Source organism: Aptenodytes forsteri, unplaced genomic scaffold, assembly GCF_000699145.1.
Source record: "Aptenodytes forsteri isolate BGI_AS27 unplaced genomic scaffold, ASM69914v1 Scaffold209, whole genome shotgun sequence".
Classification (NCBI taxonomy): Eukaryota; Metazoa; Chordata; class Aves; order Sphenisciformes; family Spheniscidae; genus Aptenodytes; species Aptenodytes forsteri.
This window is the reverse complement of record NW_008795034.1, coordinates 554,862-579,148: the sequence shown is the minus strand read 5'-3', so window position 1 is coordinate 579,148 and position 24,287 is coordinate 554,862. Positions and strand designations below refer to the sequence as shown.

Below are 24,287 nucleotides of genomic sequence, written 5' to 3'. Positions count from 1 at the left end.
GATCTTGTGTTCTTGTAATCAGCTGTACTTTCAGGTTTCTGTGTTCCTTTGGGTAAGTCATCAACTTGCCACAGCTTAGTACCTGTTTGGTAGTACACTGTATACTGCAGGAACATTATTTCCTTACGGCCTTGATGAAAGTATTTGTAAATTACTGTCAGTGACTTAAAAATAAAGCTCTTCAGTGATTTGTGATGAGTTCCTATTTGCACGCTTCCCTGTCCCTAGACATTCTGGGCGAGTTTTCATGTGCAGAGTTGTGTAAGATGTTCCTCTCCCATTAGGAGCCTGACGACAGCAGGCTTGATTTGAAAGCTACGGCTGTCCTTGCGGGACAGCCATTCAAAGTGCCTTTCACTGGCATTAAATTTTAGCAACCTCTCTCCTGGTAGATCAGGATGAACCAGTTGCGTGTCAAATCAGCCTCTGCCCAACTGTGAAAGGCCATAATTGATACTGCTGAGATATTAAGAAGGTTAATAAGCATGAGGAAAGTAACTGTTTGCTGGATCAGACCTTGGATAAGCACAAAGCAGCCATGGCTAGTCTCTATGAACTGAATTCAAAGGGGAGGTAGTCTCTGCAGCTCCAGTACAGAGGGGTCACAGTGCCTGGGTCCAATGTGCGCACATGAGGTGCTTGTCTTTTTCACGTGCTGGTGCAGGGACAGTGAGGAGGCTGTGGACAAAGCTCTTTTTGCTTTAATGGTGCAGGGACAGTGAGGAGGCTGTGGACGAAGCTCTTTGCTTTGGCTGCCTCTCCTGTGGTTGCAGGGAAGCCTTGGGAGAGCTGAGCAGCAAGGCCAGCAGTCACTTCTCTCCAGTTTTCCCACGAAAGACAGGAGAAGATGGGTCCCTGGCTAAGCCAAGGGAGCAGGGAGCACAACCAATGCCTTTCTTTATTATCACGCCTTTCCTCAGTTTCTTCATGAAATATTGCTGAACCTTGTCCATTTTACTGTTCTCAGGGATTTGATCTTGTTCTTTAGGTTGCAGGTAACAATCAATGTGGTTTTATGGGTCCTGGGACTATTCCCTTTTGAAAATCTGCAGCTGGAATTTAATATTGTTACTCCTCTTAAGTGAGAGCTGCTTGAGCAAGGCCTGTTGTGCAGATGATGAAACATGAAGCTTTTGTTTTTCAACCTAGTCATTGTACTTGTTGCAAAGATCTTTTTCATGCAATGGTTTTAGGAGGTGAAATGCAGCTGGAGCTCTCCCAGGTTATACTTCCTGATTTACTTCTTGCGTATGCAGATGCTGTCTAAACATGTGCCTGCCTCTGGCCATGAAAACATCAGGAGTAGCTGCTCTTGCTTTGTTTATCTTTTTGTCTAGACATGTGGCACTTTTTCCACTTTTCCCACTCTTCTTGAGGAATGTCCAGTTGCTCAGCTTGGTCCCTCTATTGCCTAGATGTATGGGGCAGGAGCTGGCTGCTAGGATCACTGTTTTTCTCTTTCTCTCCTCCATAATACTAATTTCTGATTTCCTGGGCATCTTGCAGCCAGCTCACTTCTTGGTGAAGTTCAATGCTTGCACAGAAAGTGAGACAGCCTGCTGTCTCTGCTGTCCGACACATCCCACTCCCTCCCATTAAAGATTTTCTTAAAAGTTCTCAGGGTTCCTATGCACAGAGCCCCCCTGAAGGGGGGCTGTCTCTCCAAGCAGTCATTGCTTTACCAGCCCAGAGCCACACACGCCTCCTGCACATAGGCAGCCTTGCTATTGCGTGTTTGCCCCTGCTTGCCAGCCAGCTCTTACACACAGTGCTGCTGGAGATCCCTTGCTAAACCGGCTTTCCACGGTTAGTTTAGCTCTGAGCAGCGACCACAGCCTTTCTGAAGCATCGCTCCCGAATCTCGTTCCAGCCTTGTGCCACCCACATGTAGCTGATCAAGGGAATCTGAACTCTGCTCCACAACATCGGGTGCTCGTGACTCATTTACTGCTCTGTGCAACGCTCCTCTGGTTAACTCTGGGCTGGAAGGATGGAGCATTTGCTCCTTCACTACCCAGTTACTTTTCTGTTCATCACGTTTCTAGTCCTTTACCAGGTGAATCCTGCATTCAGATATTTCTGCAAGATGACCTTCTATAAGTTGTGGCTCTTCACCCTAAGCATTCTGGTTATTATCATCAGTATTCCTCGTGGACGTAATGTGGCAAACATTAAGTAAGTAAGTTGTCTGTGGCTTCTTTCTGCTCTGGGCATGGATAGAGTCAACTCGTACTGTTTTGGAGGGTCCTGGGAGTTGCGCTGCAGAGGGGGGGAATTCCTTGTTGTATATTGGTGTGGAGAGTTGCCAGGCCCTGTAATTCAGAGAAGGAATGTGGGTTACAGTATTGTATTTGAGTTGATAGAAAGAATAATGAATGATGGAAGGAAAGGATGTAAAAGGTGACATAAATTTGACAGACTAGGTAATGCCAACAAACCGGATGTAATGCACAGGTAAAGGAACTTGATTTTTTTAGTAAACCTCTCCTATCTGGCCTTCCGAGCCGTATTTCCCTCCTCCATGTGGTTGGTCATTCCCCTTCTAAGCTGTGTTGAGAAAGCCTCTGCAGGTGCTCTTTCTTTCTCAACTTTATTCTGACCCAGTGCCCACCTGAGCCGGCACGAGCAGACATTAACACGGCGCAGTGCTGGCGCCTGCATTGTCACTGGTGTCCCCATCACTGCAATTACAGGCCGGTGCCCCCAGGTCTGGCAGTCTCTGAGCCCGTCCCCGTGCTGCCCATCCCCTCTCTCCATCTGTTACTGCCTCTGCAACGAGCTGCTGGACTTAGCCGGAGGCTGCGCAGCTGGGTGTACACATGTGGTTAGCAGCGGTGGGCATTGGTAACTTGGGCTGTGGGTTGAGTGGGGGCTAGAAGCTGACTCTGCTATACGGCAGCATAGTGCTTGTAGCCTCCTGAAGTGCTGCAGAGGCAGGATTTACTACTTCATTGTTGCATGCTGCAGTGGGAGTTCGTATCTCTTAATTAGGCATCAGCCGTTCACTTTAAGAAATTTTCTTCAGTTCTTGACTTTTGTGCTTGACTTTTATTCTTTTCTTTATTTTTCCAGTATCTGTTAAAATATGGCTACCAGAATTGCAGTCTAATGTCACCCAGAGGCAAAATCATCTCTCTTTCCACAGCGTGGGCTATAGCGGAGTTAGGTGCACGGCATGTTTATGGCAGCCTGTGTTCACGATTCAGCAAGGTGGGCAGGGAAGTAGAGTACAAACAGGTGCACTATGAATTTGGGCATTATCTAGTATTTGGCTGATCCACAGCTGAAGTTCCTTGGCCATTGGTCTAACCTGGCTTGAAGAAAACCTACCAGGTGTATTTGTCTTCTCTAATGAAGTGATGAGCTGAAGAGACGTACTGGTTGCTGTTCTCCAAGTCATGGGTCAAATCTACGAGTGCAGAGAAACAGGCTACTCTGCAGGAGCAGTCTGTGAGATGGGCTGGTTTGGAAGAATGGTATTTGGTTCCTTTACCCAGTTTCAGTGTCTCTTTGGTTTATGTCTGCTCCCCTTTTCCAGGTTTTTGCGCATGTCATTCCTACCACTCAAATACATCTTTGGGCTCAAGATAGTGGTGAAGGGCAAGGAGAACCTCAGGACTAAGAAACCTTTTGTCCTCGTGTTGAATCACCAGACCTCCCTTGACATTATTGGTATGTGGTGATCCTGCCTCCTGGTCCTGGCCCCAGTTGTCTGTAGGGGAGGGTAGTACGAAATCCCAAGTACCACAGGCAGAGGGGCAGGAGTGGCTGCTACATAGTCCGTTACCAGCTAGCCCCAAGCCAGGGCTGTTCTTCAGGGTATTAGAGCCCAATAGGTATTTTCAAGCTAAATCAGCTTCATCCTTTCCAAGAGAATAGGGATGAGAGTGTCAGTTGACCACAGCCGTGTCATAGCTGCTGTCATTCAGTGTCAGCAATAGTCCTCTTCTAAGTGGGTGGTTGGTCTGGAGACCCCCAGAATCCCTTTCCCAACATGTTTCTGATCCTATAAAGCTGGATAAGCGCTGCAGGCATGGCACCTCCCAGGGCAGAGGGCTGTAGCCCAGAATCTGGAGGAAGCCCCAGTGCAGATGACAACTTGTTCTGTCCTTGTTGTCCCCTTCCAGTGATGATGGAGATACTACCAAATCGCTGTGTGCCCATTGCAAAGAAGGAAATCCTATACATGGGCACTTTTGGCCTAGCATGCTGGCTTTCAGGACTCATTTTCATTGACCGCAAGAAGAGGGATGAGTCTATCACTACCTTGACAGAGGTGGCACACTCCCTGCACAAAGAAAATGTGAGTGGGCAGGACTTTTTGGTGAGGAGCCACTGGAAAACATGAACCTTGATGTGGCTGGAAAGGGATCTTTGTCTCTGGGCTGGGAACCGGGCAGAACAGAGTAAGAGCATCTCTAGTGGGTTCAGTGTGTTGTGTGTCCATAAAGTGCTTGAAGTGGAGGAAATAGATGTCTTTGCATGGTCAGGAGCAGACAGATCAGTCCCAGGGGAGTACACTGGTGCAGTGGTTTAGAATAGTAATTGGAGGTCCCTCTATCTCAATGTGTTCTCTCTCCTGCAGCTCCGGGTCTTGATCTTCCCTGAAGGAACTCGCAATCGTGGTGGCTCCATGTTGCCCTTCAAACGTGGGGCCTTCCAGCTGGCTGTGAAAGCCCAGGTGAGAGCCACCTTCCTCCTGCCCCTTGGGGTGCGGTTTGCCTACCATGGTTCACCGGCAACCAGGGCTATGTGGCTTCTGGCCCCTGGCTTCCCTTTGGATCAAGCATGTATCCAAGAACCCAGCAGGAGCTTGCAGATGGCACAGGAGGGGGCTGTTTCTGGGACAGGTGAAAAACCTTCATGACTCAGCTTGGGAAAAAAGTGGGGGGACCTTGACAAGAGCCCTGGACCTGCCGGGGGGGGGGAGTTTCTGCTGAACAGGCCTCTGTACATACTAATTTGGCAATCCATGCATTGTTGGCCTAAATACAGAGATGAAGGTGCAAAAACCAACAGCGAGGACATTGGGTGATACAGTTAAATGATCTAAATATCCCTCTGAGTGCCTACTATGAAGCTGACTGGGATAATTATCAGCAAGGTGCAAGATTCACCTAAGAACACCAGTTCCGTTTTGGGGAGGAATGGGGAAATTTGTAGATTCACTGTAGACTCCCTTCTCTCCAGGTCCCCATTATTCCTGTAGTGATCTCTTCCTACCACAACTTCTACAACCAGAAGGAGAAGAGATTTACACCAGGTGAGGATGACTTGGTGCAGGGAGCGGGCTGGGTGTTGGTGCAAGCTCAGTCCTTGGGGAGAGCCATGAGGTGGGTGGGCAGAGGACCATGTGCGATGTGGAGGTAGCAGCCGGACAAAGGCAGTTTCTGTCTTCTCGGGAGGGGAGGGAATGGGGGATTTCAGGCATCACTTTTGCCTCTCCCCTTGGATTTAAATCATAGAATCATTGAATACCAGGTTGGAAGGGACCAAGGATCACACAGCGAGGACATTGGGTGATACAGTTAAATGATCTAAATATCCCTCTGAGTGCCTACTATGAAGCTGACTGGGATAATTATCAGCAAGGTGCAAGATTCACCTAAGAACACCAGTTCCGTTTTGGGGAGGAATGGGGAAATTTGTAGATTCACTGTAGATTCCCTTCTCTCCAGGTCCCCATTATTCCTGTAGTGATCTCTTCCTACCACAACTTCTACAACCAGAAGGAGAAGAGATTTACACCAGGTGAGGATGACTTGGTGCAGGGAGCGGGCTGGGTGTTGGTGCAAGCTCAGTCCTTGGGGAGAGCCATGAGGTGGGTGGGCAGAGGACCATGTGCGATGTGGAGGTAGCAGCCGGACAAAGGCAGTTTCTGTCTTCTCGGGAGGGGAGGGAATGGGGGATTTCAGGCATCACTTTTGCCTCTCCCCTTGGATTTAAATCATAGAATCATTGAATACCAGGTTGGAAGGGACCTCAAGGATCACCTGGTCCAATCTTTCTTGGCAAAAGCACAGTCGAGACCGTTCTCACAGCTTGTCCAATACCCATATGAGGGAACCCAGAGAAGCAGCAGAGTCCTGGGGCAGGTCCTGCCCCTGGCCCCACCACGCTGTCCTTGGATCTGGGTGCATGGAGAGTGGGGGACCAAAAGCAAACATGGAGCTCTCAGCAAAAGTCATGCTGAGAGCCTGTCTCCTCCCAGTTACACTGTTCTTTCTATGTTTCATCCATTTATGGTGACAAAGATTTCTGCTGGTCACTGATAAAATTTTATGGGGAAAAAAAGATGTAAGTCATGGGCTTTGGAAGGAAAATGCAGAAAAAAATCTTTTGAATTCCAACAGAGAAAAGTAACCCACCCTGTTCCTCCACTTTCTTCCCTGACGCCCACCCCAAAATGGGCTTCTGCCACTTCCCACCCTCCCCCAGGCCATCCCTGCTCTTTCCTAAGGGGAGGATTTGCATCTGAGATTCTCATTCCTCCCATTGTTTGTACCTGTGTGTAGTCATTCCTTGCAGGCAGACACCTGGAAGAGAGAGTCGGTGCAAATGTTAAACACTGCACTGTTTCTACTCGTCTTTCACCTGCTGGGTCTATCCTGTCTCTGTTGGCCACACACCAAAGCCTTTTGGTACTGGAAGCATTCCCCCATGTGGGGGTCAATAAGAGCATGAGCAGGGATGTCAACCCTGCTCTGCTAGCCTGCTCCCTCCCCATCACATCCCTGCTCAGTTGGGCAACCAAGATAGAGCACTCCTCTGGGAAATCAGAGAGTAATGCAGTGGGAAGGCATCTCTGGAGCAGCTGAACCTTTTGCTTTAAGCAAGACGAACTCCAAAGGTAGATGAGTTTGCTCTGTGCCTTGTCCAGCCAAGTTTGGAGTAACTCCACGGAAGGAGATTCCACAACCTCCCTGAGCTTTTCAGGAAAGGCTATTTGCAATTGCATGTACGCTTGCCTTTATAATAACCTCACCCTGGGAGTTCGTGGTTAGCTGACCTCTAAGCCCTTTTCCAAATTGTTGTTAAACAGGTAGGACCTTCACTGCTGGAGCTAACCACAGTTAGCTCTTCCTGTACCTCCCCACTTTTCCCGCCTGCAAGTTTTGCCAGGGCTAATTCTGAAGATGTGCTACACGTGGCCAAGACTTCTGCATGTTGAGCAGGCTGATCCTCAGGTCGGGACAGCTCACCATGTCCACAGTCGCTCTGGACATGCTGATGAGCTTCTGGAAAGCTCAACTCTGTGTCCAGTGTGTGCACACTATCATGAACGGAGGAAGTCTGGTGCTTGCTGGAAGTCTATTATACCCCAACAGACCTACCTTTTCAGCACAGCCCCATCATCACTCAGCTTCTTCTGTAGGACCAAGTGAAGCATAGTAGACTCCTGAGACACCAGGCCTAGCTTTAGATGTAAGATGTGCTGGCAGGGAGCATGCCCCCTTCTTTTGTGAAGCTCTTCTCTACGCTTCTGTTTTGCCTCCCTTGCATGGCTCTGCTAGCAACGCTTCTGGATCTCATTTCCTAGCACACGTGTAAAGGCATGCAAGAAAGTTAAAAAATAACACAGACATTCCCCAGATCCTCAGGTAGGTGTCTGTGCAGGCAGTGTCTTATCTCTGCTGGCCAGAACAAGGGCCACTGGGTGCCAGAGCAGAAGAGCATGATGACAGCTCCCCAGTATATTCTTCATGTTTGCACCAGTCCATTGCTCAGGTGCTTCCCAAGAGGAGTATGACACACCTTGGCCAAACAGGGAGTCCTGGGTGCAATTTCTCTCATCCCAAAGCGTGTTTCTGGGAGGAGAGACTCTGCTGAATTTGGTATACATAGATCAGAGCACGGCCAGTTTGGATGTGTTGTATTACAGACATCTCATTCTCTTTGCCGTGATCCAGACAGACCCTGAGGTCCTTCCACTGTGAAAACTTATTCGATATGAATCATTGCATTGAATGTATTTGGGGAGAGATTCACTTGTTTCTGTATTAATGATTTTTTTGTGGTCTCTGTGGATGGCAAAAGTCTGGTTTGGGTTTTTGCTGTGCGCATCTGGGACATGGCTGGGTTGCTGCGCAGCTGTTGGTGTGTGAAAGAGGGCATTTCCCTTCATTTCTGTCTTGTTCCTTCGTTTGTACCGATCCCTCTGCTATATCTTTTCTTGCTCTTCTACACCACTCACATATTTCCTTCTCCCCTCTCTGAACCCTCCTGTCTCACTATTTCAGGGAAAAGCATCATCCAGATCCTGCCAGAAGTGGACACCGTCGGCCTGGGCCCAGATGATGTTCCCAAGCTCACCGAGCAGGTCCGTGACTCCATGCTCACTGCCTTTCAGGGGATATCAGGAATGACGAACGGGGCTTCCCATTAGCGATCCTATCTTCCAGCTCCAGCTGTGTGTGTAGCAGCTTAAGGGGAGGGCATGGCAACCACAAGAAGAACTGGAAGCAGAGACTGCCATGGATTGCAACCCTGACATACCAGAGACAGGAAAAACATCCACAGAGGAAGAAAAGCTTGTAAATGGAGGTGGAGAAATGGTTGCCATGTTCCTTCCAGAGAACCGTGCCACCTGCGTAGACAGACACACGGTGGGTAGCTGGACATTTCATTGTAATCGTAACCCTGAGAACTTGTCTCCAGCTGGACCCTAGGCAGAACCGGACCCTTCCTGTGAACATCTTATAATCAACTTCTCCTATTCCAAACCAACAAGGTTTGGAATATCCCCAAGTCCATGGCCATCCCACCTGGGGAAGTGGGTGTCCTGGGGTTTGAGGGCTGCCATGTTCCCCTGGAAGCACACTCAGGAGAAGGCACTGTCTCCTGCCTCTTCCCGTGGGGTGGACTTGGGAGGTACCTCTGCCACGAGAGGGGAAAGCCAAGGCAGCTTTGGGAGAGGGGAATTAAAGACCTTAAATGTGTCTGCAAGGGTTGGTGGTTTCCTCATTTTTCTTAGCCTTCCTTTTAAGCAAAGCAAGATTTTGCTTTCAGTGGTTCAGCAGATCCTGAAAGTGTGAGGTTAACATGCCTGGGGACTCAGAAACGAGAGGCAAACAGCAGAAATGTGTTGCTTAACATCTTTGCCATGCCCGGATAATTTCATGGTTTTTAACACAACCTATATATTTTTCAGTCCAAATACACTCTGGGAGCTGCAGCTCCTGATTTCTGAATATTGCCTGGTTTTGCCCTGTCTTCTATGTGTCAGAGGATGGCATCTTCCTCTGCCCAGGGTCACCACAGCCTTTCCCCTCTCCCCACACGCTGGGGGCTCATGGATCAGCATGGTCCCCATGCTCCATCGCTCACCCTGGGCCCTGGCAGCCCTGCGGGTCTCCTGCAGGACCCCAGGCCATGGGTGGGCACCATGGGGCACTGGGCTGAGATGGGCATGACTTGCCAGCGCACCCCCCCATGGCAAAGCACGCATGCAGATGCTGTAGCCATGGGATTTTGCCAAGCATCTCCTTCATTAGTCCTCATCAGAGAGGCACCTATTCCACCCAGAAGCTTCACTCATGACTCTACCTTAGGCTGCCGCCTTCTTGATCCCAGTCCCCTCCTTCCCTCCTGGTTGTGCCAAGGAGAGATGGAAACTTAATATGATTTTTACATGTTTGGTATTTATTGACTGAATACAGTCTCGGGAGTGATCATGCCAGCCAGATGATTAGTTTGTAGCCCTAATACTTGTGGTTTACATACCAGCCAGCTTATGGTTTGCTTTTTTATGCTGATGCGTTTAGCTATGAACCATAGCCAAAGAAAGTTTTGGACACGTTTGACATACCAGAATTGATGCCAAATGTAGATGAGTGCATACAATGTATTTTATTAGTGCTCAGCACACCCGAACACACACATGATCACTATAGGATTTAAATAAAAGATGTCTCTAGGCTTCAAGATGCAGCTGCCATTCTCCGGTGTCTTCAAAAACTGAAATCTCACTGCTAATTAGAAACAGCCTAAACAGTTTATGCTCTTGAAAAACAAGAAGGAGATAAGGAAAGTTTTGATAAAGATTACATGAACTTGCTAATTTCTGAGCAGGTACAAAGTATAAGGAATTTGATTTTGAAATGCAAGCATGACAGCCTCCAGATTTGACACCCATTCAGGACGGGAAGTAAAAGATTTCTCTTGATTGTGCCTTTAGAGAGTCATAAAGTATCCAGCACCTAGCCAAGACTTGCGCACCTCTGAACATCTTTTTAGTGCAACAGACAATAAAATGTCATCACCCTTTCATCTGAAGACTTACATTACTGGAAGCTTTTACAAATAAATGACATAAAAATCACAGTATAGCAAATAAAACAGTAGACATACTCTTGAGCTCCTCTCTGGGAAATCATGTGCCGAGGTTCAGTTGGCAGCAGTCAGCTGAGCATGATGTATAGGCAGCAGTTTCCCAAGAGCAGCTCAGCGCAACCCGTAGGACTTTCCAGCGCCGGTCTGATGAGCAGGATTAGAAACTGTCAATGAAGCAGAAAAAGCTACCGAGAGGCAGGAAGTCTTTCCGAGACACAATATTTCTCCCCACATTTTTATTTGACTCCATAGCTTAAAATAGTCACTGGTGAACGGGTAACTGAGTACAGGTCATCCCTGTATCCTTGTACCTCTGAGACACCACGGTGCTTCCAGCCTTGTCAAAAGGTACTTCTGCTGACCTAACATCAGACAGCCCTTTGGACGAGTGCTTTTGGGGCAATTTCTTGGCATTTGAAAAGGTTAAACTTTTAGCAGTTGCTTTTTGGGATCTCACTGTCTCTGGGTTATGCAAACACAGTTCAGCTTCCTCCCAGCCTGGTGATAAAAGAGCCACAGGAAGCAGCTCAGCAAATTTTAGTGACCATGAGAGTTAGTAAAAGAAATCAGGAAGCCTCTATTGTTTAGAGAGAAGGTGAGCATCAGCTGGACTCTGTTCCTAAAGAATGAGGTGAAGTCACCATAATTTAGCCTTTATAGCAAGTGCAAATATCTTTCTTAAACGGCAGTGTCTGTCTCAAATGCAGCTAATCAAACTCATTACAGGAACTGCATGGAGATGCTTTGTGGCCTGTGCCTTGCAGAAGGACAGAGTAGGTGATCCCCAGGTATTGTGATCATCTATAAATGGGTTGCCAGAAGGAAAAATTCAGTCCAGTCCATACCTGCTCAGGCCATATCTGTCTTCTGCAAGTCTCTGTTCTCCCTACATTATTTCCGACAGGGAGAGCCCACGCCAAAAATATATCCGTAGGAGGACACAGCTAGTTCCTCATCTCATAGATGAGGACACCGTTTTACTGTCTTTCAGGATGTGGCACATCATAATCCCTGACTATGCGTATTGAACTACTGATGCGTCAGGCCATACAGCCTCAAAACAACTCCAGATATACCTTAAAATTCTTTAAAGCGTTAGGGAAGGCAGGGGGAGAACAGGGGCTCGGAGCAGCCAAAAAAGAATTTGGAGCAGGTTGGCTAATTCTGATTGAGTTCTTCATGGGCACTCTTCCTGTGAAGAAAGACTCCAGTTGTCCTGGAATAAGGTGCTTAGAGAAGGACACATTCACAAAGAGCAGAACAGACTGGATTTTCAGGGATTTCCCATCTAGTTGAAGAGGAAGAGGCAGGCTACTAAAGGAAGGTGATGGATTGCAAGGAGAGTAGGCTAACCATGTCTGCCTCCAGTGGTGTCTGAGTGGAGCTGAATGGATGGTCAAGGTCTTTTGGGGGGCAGAGTCACTGTGATGACCTTAATTCTTTTATTTCTTTAGGCGCACAAGAGTCTGACCTTGTAGGACATTTATTATTTTTGACAGACCTCAGACAACTGCTTACCTTTTGTGCCGCTCTCAGGCTCATCTTTCCAGGGTGAGAGGTCGAGCGCATCGATCTCATGGCAGTCAATGAAGTTCTCAGGATAACTGTTGAACTTGAACAAATCCTTGGGTATCTTTTTGATACGAGTATTGTTACAGATCACTGTCGACAGTGAGACTTTTCTCAGTGCATGTAACTGCTGCGGAGTGAAAACTCCCGGTTTCTCCCACCAGAATCTGCAATCATATTTTCAGAAGCAGCTTATAGTCTCCTTGAAGGCGTTTGGTGCTGGTTACAGATGGGAGTCTGGCCAAGCTGAATCTCTGCTCAGGTCCACCTTGATTCATCAGGCAGCTGGCACACCCCTTTGGAAAGAGGTGTCTCCAGGCATGGCCAGGTCTGGATTCTGCCACTCATCTGCCAGTGCAGAGAGCCTGCCTCTTCCATGCAGCATCAGCGGGCTGCTGGGACGCAGTGACTAATCCTCCCCTTTTGTACCCTGAGAGCAAATGTCACCTCAGGCTGCAGATGACCCATGTCCTGGAGCTGGTGCTCCTCAACCGTATGGGTCTGTAGGAATGGGCTGCAAAAAAGAGCCCTTTCGCAACTGGGCTAAAATCAAGGCATGAGCCTTGTCGGGAGCACTCAGTGGTCTTTTGGAGACCGTCTGGACTAGTGTATTGCATGAAATGTAGGCATTTCTTCCCATAATAAATGCCATGGGGAAGGTTTGCTCTCAAAGCTACCTACCTGTCCCCATCACGCAGGTTTCTGAACTGGGTGCCAATGATGCAGGCCAGGAGGGGTCCAACTCTGCCCTGGGGAACAAAGGGCTCTGCGATTGCCCCAATCCAGAGGTCAATATTGTCTGGTGTTCCATACAACTCCATGAACTTCTTGGCCAGTTTGGAATTGCCTAGCACCTCAGAAAATTCATCTACATTTTGAGGCTGGGAGAGCCCACAGAAGCGCCTCCAGGCATTGTAACCTGCAAAAGCAGGAAGAGCAGCTGATCAGGACCCATGTCTCCCCACCATCTGCCCGGGCTCAGGAGCTAAACAGACCCCTTGGCCCATGAGCAATGTCTGCTGCTTCTCATGGCATTAAAGGGTCTGGAAGACATTATTGTCTAGACAGTCACAACAAACGCCATGTTTTCAAAAGTCCTTTTTGTATGCACACACTAAACTAACAGTTTGGGTTGCCTTTGCACGTGACTACAGATTCATCGCATCCTGTCGGTTAGAGCTACCTAGTGCTGAGGGTGAATGCACCAGTCTTTGCAGCTTTGGGAGGCAAAATTTTTAGGATCAAAGTCCTAGAAAAGAGCAACATTTGGTTGTGCTTAACCCAAGGGCACCCATTCTTCTCCAGTGCCTGGGGGCAATCATACCTGTGGGTGCAAGCCACTTCTGCTCAGAGCTCTGGGTTGTCTGAAGACACAAAATAAACATTGATGGGCAAAGAACAAAGCACAGATGGTCTGTCTAGCCCACGTGAAAGCTGAACTTGGTTGCTTCCGTCTGTACCTTCTGTACTCCACATGCTCTCTCTTTGCAATACACCATTGTTTCTACCCCTCTTTATTACATTATCCCAACTATCATCTTTGCTTTCCAAGCCTTTTCTCCTTGTCTTAAATCCCTCAGAAAAAGATCTTTATAATACAGAGACCTTTTCTGCCCTGAGCTTCACTGTCTATCCATCCTTTGCCCTCAAATCAAGGTACTGTTTCTTCCCATTGGCATGGAAAAATCTTAGTACATTCATGGAACTACTATAAACAGCAGAAGAAAAAAGAGTATTGTTCACAGGACATGTGGACTTGTGTCTCCTTACCTGGAAGGCCATGGTCTCTTCCCCGTTGCATGTTCAGGGCTGCTAGATCCAGACCTATTACCTCTGTCTGTTCAAAGAGGTGGTTCTGGAGCTCCTCAACAAGCACTTGATTCTGTTTCATCAGTTTTGCATGATCAACCATCATGCCCCGTATCAGTGGGTCAATGCCACCTGCATTCATTGCAAATCAGGAAAAGACTTTTTGTACCAAGTTCCAGCTTTGATGGCCCATTTTGTGCAGCTGAAACAGTGCTGCATTAGATGTCTTTTCTACTCTGGGCTGTGTGGGATATTCACCTAGCTCCATATTTCCATTTCAACATATACTAGTGTATATGTACATACCTGCATATGCCAGTAGATGAGGTCTCCCTTCGGTAACTAGATTCCCCACTCCTCCCCATCTCCATCCCTCAACCTTCCCTTCTGCAGCCCTAAATCCACTTGTTGCCCACCTGGACCTCCTGGCTGCACGTGTGTATTTTGGTATGTTTTCTGTAATTAGTTAGATAACTCATTCTGGAAGAGACATTTGTCTTCCTTGGAAAGATTCATGCCTGCAGATATCAGCTGTACAAGAGCAGGATCCCATAACTCCCTTCTGAGTCATGAAGAGAGATGGTCACCACTAGGAAGCAAGTATGCTGTCTTAGATCAGTTAGACTAGATGCATCACCCGCTGGCAATGCCTACTAATTACAGGGGTATATAATAGCTTAGATTGACTTAAATTTTGGTTGACTGTCATTTGGCGCCATGAGTCTCATGCCTCCTGGAACAGCATGAGCATGAGCACTATTTGAGTGAACGTGCAATGCTCACACTGCCGGGTCTCGCTGAGCTGAGAGATGTACGGCAACCTGAGAAGGAGGTTTAATCTGTTACATATTCTGGTTATTTACTGACATGCTCAGAATATGAATGCAATTATCGTGCAATGAACTGAGGAAGACAACACTGAAAAACTGTGCAAAAGAAGCTACAGAACTGTATGTTCTGATGCAAAATCCTGCTCCAATGGGGCTGCTTCTGCGGGAGCTGGTGCTTGATAACGTTCACTAGTTGGAGTATAACAGCATGTAATTTTTGGCAGGGCTCCTTTGCCTGGGTACAATGCAGAACCAGTGTCAGGCCGTGTTTGCTGACGACTCTGCAGGACTGCCCTGCTGTCCCACGTTTAGCGGACCACCCATTTGCCTGCAGCCCCTTGGGTAGACTTGTCATGAGCACCTTCCAAGCTGAATGGCACTGTAATTTGTGTGAGGCCAGTTAAATGAATGGAGCTAAAGCAGTTTTTGGAGTCTAGGCTTATGTGTCTTACCAGCTGACCGCCACCTGAGCGTCTGCTTCAGGACCAGACCAGGGCTGCTGGCAGCCCCACGTTCTTACCTTCCATTATAATTCTCCACGTAGCGCAAAAGGTCAAATGAAGAGGTACATGGGAGAATGAACCCAAAGGCTGAAAACTGTCATCCAAACGGGATACAAAAGGCTGTACTGACGCATGACCAAATCGGAAAGCCAGGGAAAAAACATTTGAGATTGTAGGATCCACATTCCCATTGTAGCCACTGTACAAAGGGATCCACTTGCTGGTCTCCTCCGCAAGCAGAAGTGGGAGGTAATCCCTGTATGTTATTATCTGAAAAAGCACAAAAGCAAGTTGTCAGCAGCTGTAGCAGAAATGCTGGCAAAGTTAAATATAGAGCATGAACATGGACTCTGCGTCCAGAAGCAGAGTTCATTAAGATCTTCAGAAAAAAGAGCTGTAGCAATGGCCTGAGTTTGGCATAATATATTAAAATTATTTAATATAATAAATAATTGATAAATTGGTAAAATAATGGATAAAAAAGCTCTGGATACCCGTGCTGTCGCAGATGGACCATCCTTATTCACAGTTTTCGACTCCCACAAACAACTCCACTAGATCTGCAAAGCATGGTTTTCCTCCTTTTCCTGGAGGAAAAACCATTCCTAAGCATGCGGATGATAAACAGCGAGCAGTGATCGGTACCTGGATTATGGCAACTACAATCTTTCGACTCTCTTGGTAAAGCTTTTCTCCATCCCAGTGAGGATTAAATTTCCTCAGCTCTGCAACCAGGCGGTTGTGTTCTCGTAGAAAGACAGTGTGCAGTGCAGAAAGTCCCAGGTTTTCAGTTACCCGTTTGTCACCTACAAATGAAAATATTTTAGGAATTTTATAAATTGCTTTTTATTTCAGCAGCAGGTATTTGTGTTAGGACAGATGGGTAACAACTGGTAGTCAGTGTTACTGGCAGTAATGCTGATGGTTAAGCTTCATAGCAGTCATCACTCATGCCAGATATTTCTTTCCAGCACAGACAAAACATTCTCTGTCCAAACCATTTAGCCAAAACCATTGGAGAATAGGCTTTGGGCAATTGAAACTATATTGCACATAGTCATGAAGCAGCTGTAAATGTCTTGTTTTGTGAAAAATCTCATGTCTGCCTTCCTTTCGTACCTCAAGGATACAATCTTCTTTTATATCAGTGCTGTGAATGTTTGGTTTTGAAAGTTTGTCTCAGTTCACCCAGGCTGTAAACACCTCTGAGAGGTCTGTGAACGTGCCCTCAGCAGAGCTGCTGAGACAGAACTGGAGGGGATGCAGTGAAGACCCTCTGACAGCTGGTGGAAGAAGCACTGAGTATCTATCTCCTCACTCAGCAAGGAGCTCTTCTTGTGTGCAGTGAATGAGAAAATAACGTGCAATGGGAACACTCTATATTCTTATGATTGACTTTGCAAGCTTCAGATTTATATGGTTTAATTTTTTAAAATGTTGTGCCTATGATGGATCACTTCCCATTTTAAAAAGTTCTGTGTTGTGAGTCATCAGTTTGTTTAAATTTCAGACAAACTTCTAGGCTTGTATTCTGATGTAGGTTGGGATATTTGAAATATTAAAAATTTAGAATGTGGTACCAGGGAGAGTTAAATAAATTGACTAAGAGTGTTCAATTGTTAGTATTGATTGAGTTGAAAACTGAATGGTGAATTCTAGGTAGGAGGGGGAAAAAAGTCACTGGGAAGTTTTAAACACTGGTGGTTATTCTATTGAAAATTTCTCCTGCCTTTGAAAAGACTTTTTAAAGGGAGGATGATTTGCTGTAACTCTTTTGGGAAATTAAAACAAAATAATTTTTGTGTTTAATTAAACAATTCTTGTTCAATTATTATTCTTTTTTAATTTGGGGGAGGGTCCCCTGTCTTTCACCTTACACAATCATGTCTTGAAGTGCCTCATACAAATATAAAGAGACATCAGACACCTGGCCATAATGATCCTTTTTGACTTTATGGGCCACTGAAAACTACTCCACAGATGCACCTTACCTGCCTTAAAACAGGGGATGTTCATGCTCTTGTTGGTGAGAACACAAACACTTTTTGTTTTGTTCTCAAAAGGCAATAATTCCAGCCCCGCATCAGTAAAATTCTGGTTCACAGCCATCAAACCCAGCTGGTTTGTCTGATTTCTAATACTCTTTGCCACAGAGTCTTCACTGCCGTACACCGTGCTGGCATCGATGAACGAGGTGACGGCGTTGATCTGCTCACGAGTAAACGTCCTGGGATTGCACACGGACACTGACTGGATGAACGGCATGCAGGAGTTTGAACTCAGCATTCGTGGGTCATCAGGGGGAAACTAAAGCAAACAAACATAAGTGATGCCTCAGAAAGTCATGTGCTTTTATTTTTACTGCCTTAAGATAGTGTGGGATGGAACGAAAGTCAGAGTACCTTAATCGGGAAGCAGGGGGACTTGAAGGCGCAATCGGTCTCGCAGTGAAGCTCTGGGCTCACTCCTGCACCGCTGGCAGGGGTTAAGTCTATGTCATGGTTGACCCACTGGCCCCAGTGCATGAAGACAAGAGAGAGCTCTTGATCTTGAGTGATGTTCTCGTTGGCTGTGTAAGCAATTTCATTTGACACTTTTCGAACCTGCAGAAAATCAAAATGAAAATGCGTGTGACTATGTCTACCATGGTGAATTTACCCCTCAGTGTAACACCCGCTGTGAGATCATTCATAAGAGTTAATTATGGCATTAAACAGACCTATGCCATGCCCCAGCTCTATCAAAACAGATGTGATAAGTAGCACCCTCTTGACTCCACAGTTGTTCAGCCAAGCCCAGCTTCATGGAAAGCCTTTTACGGCTGAAACTAATGTACATGCACACATCCAGAAAGTCAAGAAGGTGGCTGAGGAACACCCAAGCCTTAGGGTTTGTGTAAACATCCTGGTGTATCTGAGCACACTGTGGTGCTGTCTGCATCAAACCTTGGGATGCACGCTTCTGGAAATGTTATGTTGTCCATGCTTTGCTTAGTGAAGTATTCACAACCTTTTTGCTCGTCTGTCTCCAACAAAAAATATCACCCCAAGACATAGCTCAGTTGTAGAAAACAAGCCTCAAATTAGCACCTGAGATCAGAGGAAAGGATCAAGCAATTTACACTCTAGATGTTGCCACTGTTTCATCTCTGATGGATGCAGTGAGGGCAGTGTCCACTACTGTTATCTGAACAGGTATAACAACAGTTCTCACCAGTGGGAGTGGAAATCCGTTGTACAGCTTTCCTTCGCTTGCTCCTCTGGGAACAGACACTCCATCTTCATACGCTGCTGGGAGCCAGCGAACAAACGCGCGGTTCGAGGACCCCAGATGAGAATGCTTTCTGGAGCATCACAAGAAGAGAAGCAAACATCGGTATTATTTCAGAAGTGAACAGGCTTGTAGAGACTGTTTTGCAGCCCTTTAATCCATGTCTGATTACTCTGGTAACAGAGGTGATAGCCAGAAAACACTGAGAAGTAAATAATACCAAGGTTATTACTGCAGAGAAAAATGAACTTTTTTGACATTAAGAAAAGATTCCTCATGCCATTATATTAATTTTATTTGGCATTTAAATCTCTGTAGCACCTCTGTCTCCACTGCTGCTCCACACAAAATCAGTCTCACAGTAGGGGCATTGCCAATGATCGGGGTTGCCATGCCTTTGTCCAGCTGAGGGCTGGAAGCTTCCAAGGATGAAGATCCTCCACCCCTGCAGCGACCTGTGCCAAGGCTGCCCCTTCAGGAAGTTTTTCCCCATGTCCAACACAGAACCTCTCAAGCTGCAATCTGCAGATTTGGCCACTTGTTATATTGCCTCATACTGCTCAGAAGAATTTGAATCGGTAAACTCAGCAACTCTTGGTCAGAAGAACAATAATGCTGATTGAGCCAATGATTTGTGGCCCTAAGGACACAGAAACACAGGTTATTTTGGGGAAACCAGTTACTGAATATCAGCTGGTGCACAGCAACTTTCTGTGTTTAAGCTCTTCAAACCACAAAACCTGGGTAATACCTGCCTACACTGAAAAAGGAGCGGTATACCCAGAATTTACAACAGTGTGCTGTGAAATAAGAGCGTGCCCTAGAACAATTGCCACACCATAGCTGAAGCAATTCCATCAAATATTAAGAACCCAGTACCACCACAGCTCTTGTTTTGATTGCTATTACTGTCCTTGCAGGCAGACTTTTTGCAAAATATTCAAGTGCTACCTCATGGTGTGTGTCTCAAGCTGAGCAAGACCCTTGGAAAAATGTCAACATATCACAGAGTCCCCTCACTTCCGAGTGCCTCATTGTCTCACTGGCAGCCCACTAGATTAGCAAGCCCAAGGACAACCCTACCCTGAGCCTAAAAGTCAGCATGGACACTGCTGTCCTTGGGGAGCTGAAGGCTCTGGGGTCTGTGAGTAAAGGTACAGACTGACTGTAACACTAGCACCGTTGAGTGTGAGCTCCCTGCACATGTGATGCAGAGTTGTGCTAGGTCTTCACATCTGGCACATCTGTTTCACGCCAGATGCGCATTAGATGCAAGTCCCACTCAGACTTGGGGGCTGGAGTTAGCACACCAGGCAGCAAATCTATGGCAGAACAGGACAGCGAATTTTGACTTCCAAGTATTAGGCTAGGAATTTTGCCATCTTCTGGTCAAAAAAAAAAAGCTAACAAGGAAACAAATAAATGTATGATCCCAGGTTTGAACCAGGAGGGAAGCTATGTGCAAAAAGCTGAAGAACTCATTTTATCAGATTAAGGATACACAATACACGAAGCTAGAAGAGCCAAGAATTAAAGTCTTATTTACTTCCTATCCTTACGCATCACAACGGTAGCCACACAGGTATGTTGATAGCTGAATATTTTCATATGAACCAGCCTGGGGAAATCAGTGTTATCCATGCTACAGAAGAGTGGAGGGGTGATTTCCTGGAGCCTCAAGCTGAGTGAGGGGCTGGCTGTTACAGCCCCAAAATCTGCTTTCCTCAACTTTTCACCTCCCCCCACCCCAGTAAGTCCCTTCCTTCATCCAAAGCAGCACATGGAGGGCAATGAGCTCAAATCTGAAATTTTCAAGAAATGACATCTTTTTCCTGCCGGGCATAGGTAAAAATGAAACACTTGTTATAGACGCCACTACAATGAGCATTTCACTCTTCTTGCCCTGTTGAAAGGTACTTAAACAAATGACCTTGAGCCATCTATCTTGGGTCAAAGTACAGACTTGAGACTCTCCTTGTCCACATGCAGATCCTACCTGTTGTTGCACTCCCCAGTAATGGTCCGGTAAATGTCATGCTTTGGGCATTTAATGGAACGAATCTGATAGTCACAGCCGGTTTCTTTGGAAATCACCTCCTTCTGTTTTCTGTCTAGTAGGTCTGCAAGAGAAACCACGCAAAATAACATCTGCTCTTACTTATGTTTTATTTTAGCTTCTCGGTATTCTAGGTCAACGTTTGAGTCAGCTGAGTCAGAGCTGTGGATACATAACATCTGGACTTGAATTGTTAATTTGGTGCCTAAACCCTTTTGTGGATCAGCTCTCACCTCTGGGCTAGGGAAACTGGGTTGGCATCAAACAACTTTCCAGGGGAACATGGGGAGCATCATCACCAGCAATGTTTTGCCCTAGACTGGGAACAAAATTATGAGCATGCAGAGTGGTACAACCTGGGCAGGTGGGTGTGAGGACCAGAAGTGGAAGATGGGCTTCTGTTCTCAGCGGTCAGAGTCTCCTGGGATTCAGCACGTTTTGTCCCAGGTTTATCACACATTGTTAGGCTGTTTTTATCATCAAATATATGAGACAGGCACTGCCAAAGATGGTGATTAAAACACCGGGTGGTTTGGTCTGCATCTGAGCATGCTTAAAGTCTATTCACCTGGGGCTATTGTGGGGAAGGGTTTTACCACCAGTTATTTGGATCATGGCAGAGCTGCTCTCTGGCACTCCTGCTGTGGTAGATTTTCTGCTCTTAGCTGTTTGTAAGACATTTTGGTCTAAACCACATTACCTGTAACATTGCATCTCCATTTCCCGGAGTGATGCAGCTTTATTTTGAGAAGTTGCAAAGTAATTTCCAAGTATTCGGCAGCACGGACTGCAGATCTGGTTCTTCCTACTGGGTCCTTTAAGTGCTTCAGGAAATCCATTGGGTTGGCAACCTTTTCCTCTAGTTGTCTCTTTAAGCTGAACATAAAAGAGTCCCATGAAGTGCCTTCTCTGAAATCAGACCTCCTCTGTCATGCTAGGCTGGGTGTACTTAAACGTGACAGCGCTGCTGGGTCCCAGGCAGGCTCTGCTCACCTAGGGCAAGCTGGCTGCTCACCTAGGGCAAGCTGGCTGCTCATCAGCTTTGCACATTATCTCAGACAGATTTTGGCAAATAAATCACTGTGATTCCCTATTTCAAGTTTGCATTACGTCCTTGTCACAATAAATTTTGTTATACCATGTTAAAAGCTAGATCGGGGGAAACTGAGTTATTCAGTGACTGGATAAAATTTTACATTTAGTATGTCATGAGATACGTCCTGTGACCAGAGAGACAGCCTTGGTCCTGTTGCTTCTCTTCCTGGTCCCATGGCTCTTTCTTGCATAACGAAAAACCTTCCGCAGGGTGGGTGGAAAGACATTCCTCCCCAGAGCACCCTGCTGCCTGGAACCAGCCTTTTGGAACAATACACGGAGGCATACCTGGGTTTTGACTTCCACTGAAACTTATTTGTGACAGGATGGTCATCTGCACAACTATCTCATGACTGTGGTCCTTCCGGAGAGGGGCAGAACTTCAGCAGCTAGGAGAGGACTCAACACGTGTTCAGCGTGACCACTACGGGCTACTGAGAGGTGCCCATGGCAGTGTAGGTGAGGAGGCAGTAGCTGTGGGTGACGAAGGGTGGCCCTGGGGACGGGACACTAGAATCCAGCCAAACTGAGCGAAAGATTCTCTCCAACTACGACAGGGAGAGCCCTTGAACAGAGGTGTCTCCATAATAAATATGCATTGAAAAACAGAAGAAACACACATATATTTTCTCTCATTTTCTTATAATGTTGGAGCCCTCATGCAAAAATGACTCACCTTTTTCGGGCCTGTAAATATGCTGTGTCTACCAGCAGCCTAGCTTCTCTAATGCTGCTCAGAAGAGATGAGTCTGATAGCACCTCTGAGTCCTCTACTAAAAAAAGAAGAAAAAGCAGAAATTGAGGATACTTTGTAATGTCCACCAGGAGCTACACATCCCACCCCATCGCTGGGTGCCGAGGTGCACTGATTCGCTTTACACGCAGTTCCCACTGTGTGTTTAGTGCCACCTGGACACCTTTATCTGTGCTCCTCTTGCTCATCTCCTTCACCCCATTGCTGAGGTCCTGAAAGTCACAGGACAAGAAGTGACTGTAAAGCAGTGGTTTATTATCCGTTTCACAGAATTGGCTCTGATGGCTTTGGGAGGCTTTTAGGGAGTTATTTTTCACCCTTCTTTTTGAAATTATTCTTCCCTGTAAGAAGGGACATACACGGAAGAAGCCAAATATATGATCTGTGACCCAGGTTCCCTGTCATAAAATGATCATGTGCTTGGAAGACCTGTTGGTTAAATAGACAATTCAAGTTTCTTACGCATTGACTTCGCTGTTAGTGGGTCAATCTACAGGATATTTCAATTTTATATTGGAGTTATATCTAATTAGGAACTCAGACTGAGTTTTGACTCACAACCTTTCAAGCACAGTAGGAGCAGAATGAGAAACAGAAACTTACTATTTAATGAGGACCCCAATGCTCCGACTAAGCAGAGAGTGATGATGGATCCTAAGAGAGTAATTCTTGATTTTATGCCTAGAGAGAAATGCAACATAAATATTCTGAATGGGCAGAGCTTCACTGAAGCATCGGGAGAGATTGAAAGGTTTGGTTTGAATATTTCTTTCAGGATCTAGGAATAAAATACAGCACCCCTCTGATCAGGTCTATAGGTGGGACTCTGGCTTGTGAGGGCTGTAGCTGTAGGTGTCGGCAGGACACAGGGACATCCCTGTGGTGTGGGACGTTCAGTAAACTGGGATGAGTAATTAATTGCCAAGGAGGAGGCAGCCAAGTACAGTCCAGGCTTCAGGGATGGAGACTATTGGGAAGGTGTGATGGAAGAGCGTGGTGTCTTGGTGTCCTGCCATTGGGAGCGTCCTTCTCGGGTGACTGGTGTAGAGGAGGTTAGACCCCACATGTCCGTCTCTGCCCCCTCTCAGTCTTGTTACTGAGCAAACCAAGCTGCTATGTCTAGCACTGGTCCTCCAGCCTTTGACCCCCTTTATTAGTCATCTTTGTGCTCCCTGAAATTTATTTCTATTCCTTTTTCACATTAACACTAGAAACATGTATCATTTGGTCTCACCTCTTAATGGCAGATTGCCTTCCCTGAAAGGAGATCTTTAACCAAAAGCTTGCAATTAGATATTTTTTAAGTAGCTTAGTCAACATTTTAATTTTTTAGAACAGGAAAGACAGACAAAATTTGGAAGAAATAATGAACTTCTCACAATGGGGCAGGTTATCTTACATTTACAATCTGTGGAAATTCTTCAACCATCTTCACAGGGATTGAAGGCTGCTTATTCCTTGCAATCTTGCAGGGTATTGCTACATGAGGCAGAAAAGCTGTCTTTTCTCGCTTCTCAAAATAAATGTATTATTTCACATATGGGGGGAGAAGTATGGAGGACCACCAGCTCCTAAGGCTCTACTCTGTCTCCTCATCTCCTTGGGCTCATCTGTGGAATGAACCAATACCCACGCCAGAAATATTAAAACAGTCAAATAGAGATATAAAATTAAAAAGCACTGATCTTACCTGCCATCTCTGCAGAGCTGGTAGGACTGGGAAACAAGACAGTCCTTTATAGCACCTGCACCAGGGCAAAAATTAACTGGGTCTGACCTGGGTGTGGCCAGAAAAGGAGAAACTGGGACCAGATTGAGCCAAGAGGAAATATCTGCTGGTATACTTTCCTGGATTAAGCAGAAAGGTGCACACTTCTCCATTCCTTCTGAGTAAATGTTGACTTCCCTTTTGACAAGTCAGTAAAAAAGGAAAAAGAGTAAAGGCGCACGTTTCTTTTCTGCAAGTGAAAGAGATCAGCTTAAAAGTTTAGAATCATAGAATCATAGAATAGTTTGGGTCGGAAGGGTCCTCTAAAGGCCATCTAGTCCAGCCCCCCTGCCGAGGGCAG

At 46.4% G+C, this 24,287-nt stretch overlaps 2 protein-coding genes across 2 annotated transcripts; one reads left to right on the top strand and one right to left on the bottom strand.

Annotated features, from left to right (window-relative positions):
- Positions 1 to 1,990: 1,990 nt before the first annotated feature.
- Positions 1,991 to 8,386, top strand: LOC103896523 (1-acyl-sn-glycerol-3-phosphate acyltransferase alpha). Its single transcript, XM_009276385.1, has 6 exons — positions 1,991 to 2,175; positions 3,539 to 3,672; positions 4,128 to 4,303; positions 4,586 to 4,681; positions 5,191 to 5,263; positions 8,241 to 8,386. The coding sequence occupies exons 1-6, from the start codon at positions 1,991 to 1,993 to the stop codon at positions 8,384 to 8,386; spliced, it is 810 nt and encodes a 269-aa protein (XP_009274660.1).
- A 2,057-nt stretch (positions 8,387 to 10,443) lies between these two features.
- LOC103896569 (myeloperoxidase) lies at positions 10,444 to 23,915 on the bottom strand. The gene is made up of 11 exons (XM_009276434.1): positions 23,909 to 23,915; positions 20,310 to 20,433; positions 18,257 to 18,386; positions 17,446 to 17,646; positions 17,035 to 17,350; positions 15,689 to 15,849; positions 15,061 to 15,313; positions 13,672 to 13,842; positions 12,583 to 12,820; positions 11,851 to 12,068; positions 10,444 to 10,496 (listed from the first exon to the last, which is right to left on the bottom strand). The coding sequence occupies exons 1-11, from the start codon at positions 23,913 to 23,915 to the stop codon at positions 10,444 to 10,446; spliced, it is 1,872 nt and encodes a 623-aa protein (XP_009274709.1).
- Positions 23,916 to 24,287: the final 372 nt, after the last annotated feature.